The sequence below is a fragment of the Papio anubis genome, chromosome 5 (genome assembly GCF_008728515.1).
Source record: "Papio anubis isolate 15944 chromosome 5, Panubis1.0, whole genome shotgun sequence".
Taxonomy (NCBI): Eukaryota; Metazoa; Chordata; class Mammalia; order Primates; family Cercopithecidae; genus Papio; species Papio anubis.
Genome location: NC_044980.1, coordinates 164,732,830 through 164,748,571, shown reverse-complemented (window position 1 = coordinate 164,748,571; position 15,742 = coordinate 164,732,830). Strand labels below are relative to the sequence as shown.

The 15,742-nt window shown below is 47.2% G+C and overlaps 1 protein-coding gene across 2 annotated transcripts in view; it reads left to right on the top strand.

Moving 5' to 3' along the window:
• STK10 (serine/threonine kinase 10) overlaps positions 1-15,742 on the top strand; it is a 149,318-nt gene that overhangs the window by 55,543 nt on the left and 78,033 nt on the right. For both annotated transcript variants that reach the window (XM_009209570.4, XM_031666600.1), the window contains one exon: positions 9,985-10,033. In XM_009209570.4, the coding sequence (XP_009207834.1) occupies positions 9,985-10,033 (49 nt within the window). The remainder of the gene's footprint in view (positions 1-9,984; positions 10,034-15,742) is intronic.

Here is a 15,742-nt window from a genome sequence, read left to right as displayed (position 1 = left end):
ATGTGGTTTTTTTAAATCTCCTTTCATCGTGTTAATGTGGTATATTACGTTGATAGGTTTTTGTGTGTTGAACCATCCTTACATTCCAGGAGTAAATCCCACTTGGTCATGATGTAATCTCTCTTTTAATATTTGAATATGATTTGCAAGTGTTTTGTTGAGTATCTTTGCATCAGTATGATAGAGGCATTCAAACCAGAGTGACTTCATCTTGAATAGGGGCTGGGTAAAATGAGGCTGAGGCCTGCTGGATCACATTCTCAGGAGGTTAGGTATTCTTAGCCATAAGATGTTTATGGTTAAGGGAACAGAAACAGACCCAGGATGTAACAGACCCAGGAAGTGTCCTGATGTCCTGATATCTTAAGAACAAAAACATTCCTAGTTTTAAAATAAGTCTCACTTTAAAGATAATAATATATGAACAGTGAGAACACATGGACACTGGGAGGGGAACATCACACACCGGGGCCTGTTGGGGGGTTGGGAGGCTAGGGGAGGGATAGCATTAGGAGAAATATCTAATGTAGATGATGGGTTGATGGGTGCAGCAAACCACCATGGCATGCATACCTACGTAACAAACCTATGTGTTCTGCACGTGTATCCCATAACTTAAACTATAATTTAAAAAAAATAAAGATAATAATAAAGGCTCTTGTGAAAGACAGTAGTTACACAAAGATTAGCAATCCTTTATCACAAACCCTTGTAGTAGAGCACATCTCCTCCATGATTTTTATTACCTTTTATATAAGTAAGCATTGTACCTAGGTGGGCACGTTCCTCCTCTTATTTTTTGGAATGCCATGCTCTGCCTATGGAATAGCTATTCTTTCACTTCTTTACTTTATTTATTTATTTATTGCTCTGTCGCCCAGGCTGGAGTACAGTGGGGCGATCTTGGTTCTCTGCAAGCTCCGCCTCCTGAGTTCACGCCATTCTCCTGCCTCAGCCTCCCGAGTAGCTGGGACTGCAGGTGCCCACCACTACGCCCGGCTAAGTTTTTGTATTTTTAATAGAGATGGGGTTTCACCATGTTGGCCAGGCTGGTCTCGAACTCCTGACCTCACGTGATCCACTCGCCTTGGCTTCCCAAAGTGCTGGGATGACAGGCATGAGCCACCGCGCCCAGCCTGTTTGGAGGTTTTAAATTACTGTTCAGTCTCCTTAGAAGTTACATCTGTTCAGATCTTCTGTTTCTTCATGATTCAGGCTTGCCAGGTTGTGTTTCTAGGAATTTTTCTATGTCATCTAGTTTATCCAATTTGTTGTCATACAGTTGTTCATAGTACTCTCTGATAGTCCTTTCTGTCAAATCAGTAGTAATATGTCCCCTGTTTCATTTCTGATTGTAGTAATTTGAGGGTTTTTTTCTTTTTCTTTTTCTTTCTTTTGTTTATTTATTTATTTATTTTTTGAGACAGAGTCTCACTCTGTTGCCTAGGCTGGAGTGCAGTGATGTGAGCACGGCTCACTGTAACCCCTGCCTCCTGGGTTCAAGCGATTCTTCTGCCTCAGCCACCCAAGTAGCTGGGATTACAGGCGTGCGCCACCAAGCCTGGCTAGTTTTTGTATTTTTAGTAGAGACAGGGTTTCTCTGTGTTGGCCAGGCTGGTCTCAAATGCCTGACCTCAGGTGATCCACCTGCCTTGGCCTCCCAAAGTGCTGGGATTACAGGCGTGAGCCAGCGTGCCTGGCCATAATTTGAGTTTTTATCTTAGTCTGTTCAGCTAATGAACATATTTTAAAAATTCTTTTGAGTCTATATCTAGGAGGGAATTGCCATTTGGATCAATGGTAATGCTGCGTTTAACATATTGAGGAACTGCTGGACTCTTTCCCAAAGTGCCTGGACTGCACATTTTACATTACCACCATCAGCGTATGAAGGTTCCAATTTCTCCATATTCCTGCCAACACTTACTGTTGTTTATCTTTTGTTTTTTGAGATGGCGTCTCGCTCTGTCTCCCAAGCTGGAGTTCAGTGACGTGATCTTGGCTCACTGCAACCTCTGCCTCCTGGGTTCAAATGATTCTTTTGTCTCAGCCTCCCAAGTAACTGGGACTACAGGCGTGTGCCACCACACCTAATTTTTGTATTTTTATTAGAGACTCCTGACCTCAGGTGATCCACCCATCTCAGCCTTCCAAAGTGCTGGGATTACAGACATGAGCCACCTTGCCTGGCCTTGTTGTTCATGTTTTTAATTCTAAGCATTCTAGCATGTGTGAAGTGGTATCTCATTTTGGTTTTGATTAGTGTTTCCCTAATGACTAGTAATGTTAAGCGTCTTTTCATATGCTTATTGGCCATTTGTACATCTTTGGAAAAACATCTATTCAAATCTTTTGCCTATTTTAAGATTGGGTTATTTACTCTTTTATTGTTGAGTGCTATGAGTTCTTTATGTATTCTGGATACTGGTCCTTTATCAGATATATGATTTGCAAATATTTTCCATTTATGGCTTTCTTTTTCTTTCTTTCTTTTTTTTTTTTTTTTTTGAGACAGAGTCTTGTTCGTTCTCCCAGACTGGAGTGCAGTGGCACAGTCATTGCACACTGCATTCTCGACCTCCTAAGCTTAAACAATCCTTCCACCTCAGCCCCCCAAGTATCTGGGACCACAGGTGTGTGCCACCATGCCCAGCTAATTAAAATTTTTTTCCTTTTTTTTTTTTTGGTAAAGATGAGGTCTCCCTATGTTGCCCAGGCTGGTCTCAAACTCCTGGGCTCAAGTGATCCTCCCACCTCAGCCTCCCAGAATGCTGAGATTACAGGCATGAGCCATTGCACCCAGCCTTTGTTTTCTTGATATTGTCCTTTGATGCACAATATGCTTAATGTTGATGAAGTCCAGTGTATCTATTTTTTCTTTGGTTGCTTGTGCTTTTGGTGTCATTTTTATCCATCTGGTCTTTTACTAACCCCCATATACCCTTTGACACATATTTAGAGGTCCTCAAAGTTTTTATTTAAAGATGGGAGGGTATGGAAATAATTTTTAAAAACACACTCATTGGAACAGACTGCAGTACTGTCTTTAATAATGAAGATTCCCAAAGCTTCTATGTGAATACTCAGGGCTTCTCAAACCATCTCTTGGTAAAGACTGATGAGGATGATCATACATCCTACTGAAGCCTCTTGCTCTGTGGTTTGAGGCAAGAGAAAAAGGAACACTGATGATGAAATTTAGGATAACAAGGAGCATAAAAGAGACAGTACTTCTGCCAGTTTGCCCCCAAGTTTCTCTACCGTCTTACAGTGTATTTTGTTAAGGGGAGGAGAGATGTGGTCCCAGGGTCCAGGCCTCTTGCTCATATAAATTCCCATTAAGCAGTAGTTCTCAAAATGTGACCAGGGGTCCAGCAACAGCAGCAGCATCTGAGCACTTGTTAGAAGCCAGATTCTTGGACCTTACTTCAGACCCACTGAATCAGAAGCTGTAGGGTGGGACCCAGTGATCTGTTTTAACAAGCAGTCTGCTGAACGTTCAAGTTTGAGAGCCACTGGTGTCGCATTTTCAGCTGGTACAACCTGGAGTCTGCCTCCTGGAGAATGTGATTACTCATCATCTCCTGCCAAGTGTGGGATCAGGTACTTCTGGTAACAAGTGACAGCAAACCTTAAACTAACCTACTGAACAACTGCAGAAATTAATTCGTTTGCATCTTCTGCCTAAAAAGTCAGTAGGGAGCAGGCTTGTTCTCCATTTTCCTGTGATTCTCTGTCTTCCTCTGTGTATTAGCTTTGTCTTCACACCCACTTCTCTTGTGGTTGCAGCGTGGCTTCCTGCAACCATCAGAGCAGTGTGCTTCCTGATTAGCTCCAGAGTGAGATGACATGGCATTCTACACCAGCAAGCACAATTCAGCAGCTTAGCTCTGATGACACCAGCCCTGAATCAGGGCAAGAGGCAGAAAATTTTTCTGACTGGCTTAGTACCCTGCTTCTACCCCTCCCTTGCAGGGGATGGGTAAGTCCTACCCAGTTCTCATGGCTGTTTCACAAAGGGGAAGGAAGAAATGCTGTATGTGGAGGGGGAGGTAGCCATGGTGCCCAGAACACCAGGACTCATGAAATGGCCTCTTTGCTGTTTGTCCCAAACCCACTGTTTTTTCTTTCTTTAATAATGCATCCAGGGGGATCTTTCTGAAGCAAAAGCCTGTCTACAACACCCCTTGCTTAAACCCTTTGGTGTATCTCCTCAGACACACACACACACACACACACAGCTCTCCAGATTAGGTTCATACTTTGAGATGTTCAAGTTCTAGTTCTAGTTGACCTCCAGCCTGCTGGATTCCCATCCTTTGGAACCCCATGGAATGCTCCATCATTACCCCCTTCCATGCTTTTCCGTGCTGTCCCACCTCTGCTTCTGTCTTCTGCCAGGAATGCCTTTACCCTTCCCCGTGTGGTAAATTCACCCTTCAAAACTCAGCCTGGATATCTGCTTCCTCTGGGATAGCTCTAAGGCAGGTTAATCACTGTGTCCACAGGCTGCTGGGTTACACAGTCACCATGTGCCTGCACCACTCATCCTACATCTCTCTCAGCTGGTGATCTTGGAGCAGGGACCTGTTTGATTCTCCTGGGTCCTCAGTCCCCAGGCTTGCCATGCACTAGGAGCTCAGATAGTGCTGGTTGATTACATACTACTTTTGTGGTCCCTGCTGTTGCCTAGCAAAGTAGAGCCCCTGGTAGACACTCAGTTGATACTTATCAGTGCACTAAACTGACCACAAACCTCAGTTCTTCAGGTCCTGGGAAAACCCTGAGCCACCTGCAAATATAGGCTGCTTATGCCCTTGACAGGTTCAAGGAATCAGTCCTTGGCACTGGAGCGGGCTTCATTCACTTTTGACTTGGTGAGGGCTTAGAGGCCTTTAGCTTTGAATCCTGAGGAGCCTCCCTTTATCCAGGAAGCAGGGGGCTGGACCACTGGGACCTTCATCAGAAGAATAGATATATCTGTAGAAGTAGGTTATTCTAGGCCAGTTCTTTCCATTAAAAACAAAAAACAAAAAAACAACTAAGCCAGGTGCGGTGGCTCACACCTGTAATCCCAGCACTTTGGTAGGCTGAGGCAGGCGGATCAGGAGATCGAGACCATCCTGGCTGACATGGTGAAACCCCGTCTCTACTAAAAATGCAAAAAAATTAGCTGGGCCTGGTGGCCGACGCCTGTAGTCCCAGCTACTCGGGAGGCTGAGGCAGGAGAATGGTGTGAACTCGGGAAGTGGAGCTTGCAGTGAGCCGAGATCGTGCTATTGCACTCCAGCCTGTCGCCCCTCTGCACCCACTCTGTCGCCCAGGCTGGAGTGCTGTGGTGCCGATCTCGGCTCACTGCAGGCTCTGCCTCCCGGGTTCACGCCAGTCTTCTGCCTCAGCCTCCCAAGTAGCTGGGACTACAGGTGCCTGCCACCATGCCAGGCTAATTTTTTGTATTTTTAGTAGAGATGGGGTTTCACCGTGTTAGCCAGGGTGGTCTCAATCTCCTGACCTTGTGATTCACCCGCCTCGACCTCCCAAAGTGCTGGGATTACAGGCGTGAGCCACAGCGCCCGGCTGCCTCTAGCCCTTTTATAATCAGCACTAATTCATTCATGAGGGTGGAGCCCTCATGATCTAAACACCTCCCATTACTGTTGGCCCCACCTCCCAACACTGGGGATTCAGTTTCCAACACGTGCCTTCTGGGAGACACATTCAACTATTATTTTATCGGTTACTATTGAGACTATTGTTTTATTAATTAAATCCCATGTATTTCTGCAAAAAACCTGGACAAGTTTATAATACCAGTCCCCTGTAGTCCTCCAGCCACTGATAAGCTGAAGGTAAAAATGTTAAGACCTAGATACTAAAAAAAGCAAGTAAGACCTGGGAGTCAAACCAAGGCTGAGGAACTTCACCCAGAGCTTCCCAGCAGCCAAGGCAAAAAAATAAATAAATAAATAAAAGGGAAACTCAAGGGGTTGTGGAGCTCTTGAACTGCAGAAGAGGAAGCAAGCCAGGTTGTCAGAATGCATGAGCTTTCCTAATGCTGACCTCTGGAGAGGGCATAGGGACCTTGTGTAAGAGTGTTGTGTAAGGGACAGTTTCACTGAAAGATGCAGGAACTGCCTAGGTTTCGTCACTTCTCATACTGACTCTTTAAGAACAGCTGATGGCGGCCGGGTGCGTGGCTCACGCCTGGAATCCCAGCACTTTGGGAGGCCGAGGTGGACGGATTGCGAGGTCAGGAGATCGAGACCATCCTGGCTAACACGGTGAAACCCCATCTCTACTAAAAATACAAAAAATTAGCCGGGCGTGGTGGCGGATGCCTGTGGTCCCAGCTACTCGGGAGGCTGAGTCAGGAGAATGGCATGAACCTGGGAGGCGGAGCTTGCAGTGAGCCGAGATAGCGCCACTATGCTCCAGACTGGGAGACAGAGCAAGACTCCGTCTCAAAAAAAAAAAAAAAAAAAAAAAAGAACAGCTGATGGCATGTCCATAAATTTTAGTTCTCAAAAATAAATACATAAATAAATTGTAGTTCTGGGAAAGCATTTCTTTGTTTTATTTTGTTTTCCCTGGGAATCAGACTGAGAGGAAGGCATATTTTTGTAGGAAGCCTAAGTAACATGTTCTAAGCATGAAACTTTCTGGTGATTTCATTTGTTAGAGATTTAACAAACACATATTAACTGTGTGGCTTTCATGCTGTTCTCTCATGTAAGGAATCTCATTTTAACTTTCTCAATGAAGTTGGAGGCAAGAGATTATTAGGCCATTTTACAGATGGGGCAGGGAGATTGACTTATCCAGGGTCACATAGTCAATTAAGTGGCACACCAGGACTCGACCCCAAGTTTACAACATTTTCCTTTGTGTTGGCACCTTGTTGGAGAAGGGGGAAGTGTGACCTGGTTACATATCCACGGTGTATTAGGACTGGGTCTTTTTTTTTGAGACAGAGTCGCACTCTGTCACCCAGACTGGAATGCAGTGGTGTGATCTTGGCTTGCTGCAACCTCCACCCTACGCCTCCTGGGTTCAAATGATTTTCCTGCCTCAGCCTCCTGAGTAGCTGGGATTACAGGCACCCGCCACCACGCCTGGCTACTTTTTGTATTTTTAGTAGAGACGGGGTTTCACCATGTTGGCCAGGCTGGTCTCGAACTTGCAACCTCAGGTGTTCTGCCTGCCTCAGCTTCCCAATGTGCTGGGATTACAGGAGTGAGCCACCGCCCCCAGCCTAGGACTGGGTCTTTATAAGTACCACCTCATCTGTTCCTTACAGTAAATCCGAGAGCCACGTAATATTAGTCCATTTTACAGAGAGGATTGGAAGTTGTCCAAGGCCATACAGGTGGTAGGTGTTAGGGAAGCTAAGCAGGGGTTCCCAACCAGGGCTTGGTGATGGAACTTCAGGATATGCAAGGATTCAATAGAATGGCACAGGAACGTTTCTGGGTGAGAGGGGAGAGGATGGCTTTCATGGCGCCTCAAAACCAAACAAAAATAAATGAGAAAAACAGACCCATGAACTCAAAGAAAGAATCATAGTGACAGCTCACACAACTGAGTCCCAACCTGGAACCAGGCACCTGGCAAGGCCTGGATGAGCTTATCATTCCCATGAGGGTTAGGGTGTATCATCCCCATCTCACAGGCCGCCCAGCTAGTAGGTGGCCTTGCATGGTGACTAAGTTTTGCCTCTTCTCCATCATCACCTCTTGTGACTTGGTTTTTTTCTAGCAGTTAGTAGAATTTTTCTTCCTCTTTTGTGGAGCTGAGAATTACTACAAGGCAGAATGATACGCTGTGCTTCAGAAGGTCATTGCCTTCCTGTTTCCAAGTCACCTCTGTCTGTTCCCTTGCCTCTGGGAACAAGCTGGTTGGATGGTGGTTGGGTAAGAGTGAACAAATGAATGGACGAATGAATGAGTGAACAAGCGGATGGAGGAAGTACCACTTCCTTGGCGTTCAGGATCAGCATGCGTGCATGGATCCATTTCTGATGACTTTATTCAAGGCTGACAGGTCACTGTAGTGTTAGAGAGAAGTCTTGGGGAAGCTGAGTTCAGGCCCGTTCATGACCAGGCAGGACCAGAGTGACCCAGAAAGCCTCCGTCCTCCTCAGCAGGCAGTGGCGTGGAAGTGGGCCATGCCGCCTTCCACAGCTCTCTGCCATGGCATGCAGCCCTCCACAGCATGTGGCTAGCCTGGCACGGCCTGGAATGGTTGCTACCCCTGGAACCTAGTATCTCTAGTATCCTTGGCCCATGTTGAAGTCCCCTGTTTCATCTACTGTGGTTTCTTGCATCCCAGCCCGGCTTATACCCCTAGTGTAGCCCGGTGGTGGGGTCCCAGTTCAGAGCAGCGGCATCAGCAGCCCCATTTTCCAACTGAGGACACAGTCTCAGAGGATTGAAGTGACCTGTCCACGGCCACACTAGTGAGTGGTGGACCTGGGCCATGGGCCCAGCCATGGCTGGCTCAAAAGCCACACATCACCACATCCTCATAGGACCCACATGACCTCAGGGTCATATTTACATTGCCAGGAGGCCCCTGGAAGGTAAGCCACAAACTGGAGGCCTCATCAGATTCCTGAGTCTGCTCCACCCTCCTCTGGCTGGAGAGCGGTCTCTGGTCCAGCTGGACCATGGCTGAGGGTTTCTTTCCTGTTTAGAGAGAGCATGGGTCTTCTGGACTGCCCCACTCTCCAGGGCCTCTGCTGAGCTGGGTTGAAGGAACTTCACAACAAGCAGGGGCCAGGAGCTGGAAGCTCAGAGGTGATTCTGCCTGTCCTGAAGTTTGTGACGCCATCCCCCTTCCTCAACCACCTGTAGCCCTACTTTAAGAAAAAAGAGGTCAGGCAGGGTGGCTCACACTTGTAATCCCAGCACTGTGGGAGGCCAGGGTGGGCGGATCACCTGAGGTCAGATGTTCGAGACCAGCCTGGCCAACATGGTGAACCCTCATCTCAACTAAAAATACAAATATTAGCCAGGTGTGGTGGCAGATGCCTTTAATCCCACCTACTCAGGAGGCTGAGGCAGGAGAATCACTGGAACCTAAGAGGCAGAGCCAAGATTGCGCCATTGCATGCTAGCCTGGGCGACAAGAGCGAGACTCTGTCTAAAAAAAAAAAAAAAAAAAAAGAGAGAGAGAAAGAAAGCGAAAAGAAAAAGCAAAAGCATCTATGCAAAGAGCCCAGAGTGGGCCAGAAAGAGTGAGAATGGGAGTGAACCAGGGCTGGAAGAGCCTTTCTACTGTAATCGTCCTTTCTGTCCCTCCACTAAGCTGGGAGCCCCTTGAGGGCCTGGACCTGGCTTTTCTCCCATTGCCTGCAGCCTGTCAGTGTATGATGAATGAATGAATGACCTGAGGGTTTGGAGCTCTGCTTCCAGTCCAGGAACAATCTCTATGGCCTTGGTCAGTTACATCCCCTTTCTTGGCCTCAGTTTCTCCATCTGAGCTGATCTTCGAGGCCCTGGCGTTCTGCGCCAGCAAGGTCCAGGGCTCTGGAAGATGGAGGGAGCCTGAGACAGGCGCTGGGATTCTGAGAGGACGTGGCCAGCTTGGCCGGGGGGAAGGCGTCCTGAGGTTCTTGGCTGTGGAGCACAGGAAACAGGGCAGCTGGCAGGTGGGCACCAGGCGCACAGGTGGGAGCGAGGAGGGAGGGTGTGGGCTTGGCTGAAGAGGCCGTTTGCTGAAGCTTCGGGTCTTCAAAGCAACTTAGTTTTCCTTCTTCAGAAAATGAAGCACTCAAGCAACTCCTCTGGGTGTCAGAGCCTCCTGTGAGGGTTGAGGCCCACTGGGGCAGGGGGACGGGTTCCCAAGGCAGGAGCAGGAGGGGCTGAGGAGCAGGGGCACCCAGGCATTGGGCATATTGGACCCTGCCTGGCTGTGCCTTGTGGGGTTCCATCTCAACGGCTAGGCAGCCCCACTCATTGTCACTTTGCCCTGTGTTTTCTGCAGATCATGATTGAGTTCTGTCCAGGGGGAGCTGTGGACGCCATCATGCTGGGTGAGTCTTACTTGATTCATTGCATTGCTGGGACCAGACCACACGTTTGGAGTCCTGAGCCTGACTGGTGGACGGCTCTGTCTAGGGAACTGGGACCTCCATTCTCCCACTCCATCAGTTCCCATGGCCTCTTTGAGCACCTCTCTGCTTTGTCTGCTTTTAGGAGCAGGGTTTGGGTTCTTTTTTTTCTTTCTTTTTTTGAGACAGAGTCTTGCTCTGCTGCCCAAGCTGGAGTGCAGTGGTGCGATCTCAGCTCACTTACTGCAGCCCCTGCCTCCTGGGTTCAAATGACTCTCCTGCCTCAGCCTCCCAAGTAGCCTGGGATTATAGGTGTGTGCCACCACACACGGCTTGTTTTTGTATTTTTAGTAGAGACGGGGGTTTGGGTTCTTGAAGAGAATACAGGACATTCGCTGGAAGACCGTCACTCCCTATTCCAGAAGCCGTGTATCCTTGAACTGGCCACTCTCCCTCTTGAGGCCTCTTGACCTAAGATGGGTGTGATGCCTTCTTTGCTGGACCCCACAGCACTCTCAAGAGGTGAAACCGAGATACCCATGGAAGGTTGTTGAAAAGTGGGGATACCCACCCATTCAGTAAATGCTCTGTGGGGACAGTGTCAGGTCTCAGTGTCCTGGGCAAGCTTGAGCAATAACGATGACGATGACCACAGTGAAATGTTAGTAGTGGTTATTCCTTTGTGAATAGTCACTATATGCCAGAGAGTGTGGTAGCCACGTTCCCATATGTGGTCCTCCTCTAATCCTCAGGTATAAAATCAGGAAGAGTATTTTATTTATTTATTTATTTATTTTGAGATGGAGTCTCGTTCTCTTGCCCAGGCTGGAGTGCGGTGGCGCAATCTCAGCTCACTATAATCTCCACCTCCCAGGTTCAGGTGATTCTCCTGCCCCAGCCTCTCAAGTAGCTGTGACTATAAGTGGCTACCACCACGCCCAGCTAATTTTTGTATGTTAGTAGTGATGGGGTTTCACCATGTTGGCCAGACTGGTCTCGAACTCCTGACCTCGGGTGATCCACCCACCTCGGCCTCCCAAAGTGCTGGAATGACAGGTAAGTATCACATTTATTTTTGATTGGGCTGACACTTGAAAGGTTAAGGGACTCACCCAGATCACACAGCAGAGCTGTGAACCCAGGTCTGGCTGACCCACTCCTAACCATGGCCCGTCCCACAGCATCCCCGGCTCATGCCACCCTGCATGGAGTGCAGAGAGGCTGAGGAGAGGCCTGGAAGGTTGAGTGACATGTCAAGGATTCTGGGATGGCCCAGAAGAGGAGAGGTGCTCAGTGTAATGTCATACCATTCAAGGTATTTTCCCTGAGTTTACCTCAGGAGGGAGCCAATCGTAATCCTGACACAGTCTTCAGTGCCATAAACCTGAATGTTGAAATCCCAAAAGAGCAAAATGCCCAAAGTCTCAAATCCTGTCAAGTACAATCCTGAAAGATCAAAATCCCAAAAATATAATTCTAAAAAACTTTTTTTTTGATTCTTGGTATTTATTTATATTTTAAAGGGGAATTTGAGAAACATAAAAACATGAAGGTGCTTCACAGGCCACTTTACACTGTCAAATAGTCAGTAATAACGTACATATTTTGCATGCATAAACAGCTATACCAAGGATGGTTGCACAGGTGTAACAATTATGAACAGACTGGCCAGGTGCGGTGGCTCACGCCTGTAGTCCCAGCACTTTGGGAGGCCGAGGTGGGCAGATCACCTGAGGCCACAAGTTTGAGACCAGCCTGGCCAACGTGGCAAAACCCCATCTCTACTAAATATATGAAAATTAGATGGGCGTGGTGGCAGGCGCCTGTAATCTCAGCTACTTGGGAGGCTGAGGCAAGAGAATCACTTGAACCCAGGAGGTAAAGGTTGCAGTGAGCCGAGATGATGCCACAGCACTCTAGCCTGGGTGACAGAGTGAGACTCCATCTCAAAAAAAAGAAAGATGAGCAGATGACCCACACCCATAAAGAAATAGGTCAAAAAGGGAAATGTATAAATGCATATCACCAGGATTGGTGATTGTGGACACACAGCTTTATAGCTGTTGTCTGAAATACTGTAATGAACAACCGAAGCCTGTTGGTGAGATCGACCAAAACCCTCAGCGGCTCACTAGGGCATATGCAGATGCCGAAAGAGCTGGAATCTGGAGAAAGTTTATCTTTCACAAATGCAGATGTACCAAAAGGACATCCCTATATTCATTGAGGAACTTTCAACATTTTTACATACATGCACAATGCTTACACACCGGCAATGCCGAGATAATACACTTTCAGAGAGTCAAATTTGCAACAAACGCATAAAAGGAATTAGAACTCTCTCAAAGTCTCTACACCATTTATACCTGCAGCATCGAAAATGATGTGAAGATGAAATACATAGCATAGTGAATTGTAAAAAGTAATGCTGACTATGTAAAACAGTGGGGAAATATAGACGTATATTTATTTATATATGCTAAAGACCATTTAGTTTTTTCAAATTTAACATAGGACCAAGTGTATTGCAGGGAGAGATTATGGGCAGTTGCACGGAGACCGTTCATAAGAGTTGGCCTAACAGGATACAACTATCTTGTGATTGAGATTTTTAGGATTTTAGACTTTAGGGATTTTGATCTTTGGGGATTTCAGCATTTGGGATTATGGTATTTGAGATTATGTCTTTTAGGATTATGATCCAAACCCATGTCAGGAATGTGTGAAATTTACAGTAGTCCATCCCCATCCCGGGCTGTAGAAATGTTGGACCCACAGGGGCTCGCGCGGTGCCTCACGCCTGTAATCCCAGCACTTTGGAAGGCCGAGGTGGGCGGATCACGAGGTCAGGAGATCAAGACCATCCTGGCTAACACAGTGAAACCTTGTCTCTACTAAAAATACAAAAAAATAGCCGGGAGTGGTAGTGGGCGCCTGTAGTCCCAGCTACTCGGGAGGCTGAGGAAGGAGAATGGCATGGACCCGGGAGGCGGTGCTTGCAGTGAGCAGAGATTGCGCCACTGCACTACAGCCTGGGGGACAGAGCGAGACTCCGTCTCAAAAAAAAAAAAAAAAAAGGAAATGTAGGACCCACAAGCCTTTGTTACAGCGCTACTTACTGCCCCATCGAGTTCCCAGGTAGACGACAGTATGGGGGAGGATACATGGCACATGCTATATGGCTCTTGGGTGTGCCTTCTCTCAGCAGGCAGGCACTGCCTTTGAAGATTATCATTTGGGAGATAGAATCTAACAGTATAAAAGTGATAATCTGGTATGAATTGAGACTTTAGGTTATAAGGAGCCAAAATACTCCAAACTTTTTTAGGTGGGGGAAAGGTGGGGGATGTGGGAGGTGGAATTTATTTGCACAAATAACTGAAGACTTCAAGGATGGCTAGCTTCAGGCACAGCTTGTTCCAGGAGTTTTAAAGAGTTATAATAAGGGGTGGAGTGTGGTGGCTCACACCTGTAATCCTAGCACTTTGGCAGGCCGAGGCAGGTGGATCACTTTGAGCTCAGGAGTTTGAGACTAGCCTGGGCAACAGGGCAAAACCCCGTCTCTACAAAAAATACAAAAATGAGCTGGGCATTAGTGGTTTGCGCCTGTAAGCCCAGCTACTTGGGAGGCTGAGGCTGGAGGATTGCTTGAGCCCAGGAAGCGGAGGTTGCAGTGAACTAAGATCATGCCAGTGCACTCCAGCCCAGGTGACAGAGTGAGACCCTGCCTCAAAAAAAAATAAAAATAAAAAAAATAAATAGTTATGATATGGACTTGATTTCTTTATCCAACTCTTGGCCCCCTATCCTCTGTGTTAGCCCCATTCTCATGCTGGTTTTCTGCCCTGGGTGACAAGATGACATGGGAGCTCCAGCCATCACATCTGAATTCCAAGCAGCAGGATGGAAGACAAGAGGGTAGAATAACCACCTATCCCTACCCCACACTGAAGACTCTTTTAAAGAGACTTCAGAAAAGCTCCACGTGACACCTTGATTTATGTCTCATTGGCTGTAGCATATCACACACAGCTGGAATGGAGGCTGGGGAATGTGGTTTTTTTTAGCTGGGTAGCCATATGTTCTGACACCAAAAAAAGAAGGGGGAAATGGAAGCCAGCTACCACCCTCTGTGTCCCCTGGTATGCAGCTTAACTGAATGAGCTTAGCTGGAGGGGAGTATCAGAGATGGAAAAGGCATTGAAGTGTACTGTGTCCTCGACCTCATTCACAGCTGGGGCGTGACCGTAGACTACAGCTCAGCCAGCAGATAAACCCTGCTCTGGCTCCCGTTCCAGTTCTCCTCGTGGCCCTGACTGCTCCAGCCCTAGGCAGCTTTCCCCCTGTTGGTGGCAGCAGTTAAAGGAACATTTTGGAAATCGTGATGTATGAAGAGAAGCTGAAATGGGAACAGCCGACAGGTTCAGAGCCAGGTCCTCGTTGCAGCTGTGTGTTTAGGGTTGACTTTCCTGCAGATGCCTGCCCTGCTTAGAGGGGCTTTCTGCTCCTCCATCCATCTCCCCTTTGCCCTGCATGGCGGGGAAGCATTACTGGCCTGAGCTTGGGGCCCAGGGGTCCATTCCCTGATGTCCATTCCAGGTTCCTCTTTTTGGAGGCTTTGGGGCACAGGACTGGCCCTTTTGTGAGATGGAGAGAATGCCCACGTGGTATGTCACCGTGGGGCCATTCTGTGTAACACCCAGGGCCTCTTCTGATTGGAATGGATGTGGTTGGCCATGCCTTGCTGGCTACTAAACATCTTGGGTCTCCACCCTCTTATCGTGGATAGGAAGAGAGGCTAGGATTAGATGTGGTGTCAAAGGGGACTTTGCAGTGTTGTAGTTTCTTTAATAAGGAGAAGGTATTCATGCATTGCTGTGTAATTAAAAACTGTTTCTAAAAATGTATTGGACTCAAAAGGCTGCATATTATATGATTCCAATTATATGACACTTTAGAAAAAGGCAAGGCCATAGGTATAGAAAACAAATTAGTGATTACATAGGGACTGGAAACGGGAAGAGTTTACTACAAAGGTCACAGGGGAACCTTGGAGGATGATGGATGGATTTTGTATCTAAATTGTGATGGGGGTTCCATGACTGAATATGTTTGTCAAAATTTATAAAACTGTATACCTTTAAAAAAGTGATTTTTTTCCATATGTAAATTATACCTCAATAATTCTGACTTTAAAAAGTGTATCAGGCCTGGCATGGTGGGTCATGCCTGTAATGCCAGCACTTTGGGAGGCTGCGGCGGGTGGATCATGAGGTCAGGAGTTCAAGACCAGCCTGGCCAAGACGGTGAAAGCCCATCTGTACTAAAAATACAAAAATTAGCTGGGTATGGTGGCAGGTCCCTGTAATCCCAGCTACTCGGGAGGCTGAGGCAGGAGAATCATTTGAACCCAGGTGGCAGAGGTTGCAGTGAGCCAAGATCATGCCACTGAATTCCAGCCTGGGTGACAGAGACTCCGTCTCAAAAAAAAAAAAAAAAAAAAGCATTAGCTAGGCATAGTGGCACATGCCTGTAATCCCAATGCTTTGGGAAACCAAGGTAGGAGATTGCTTGCGGCTAGAAGTCCAAGACTAAGACTCTGTCTCCACAAAGCAAAAAATTATTTATTTATTTATTTTGAGACAGAGTTTTGCTCTTGTTGCCCAGGCAACAATTGTGCAATGGCGCAAT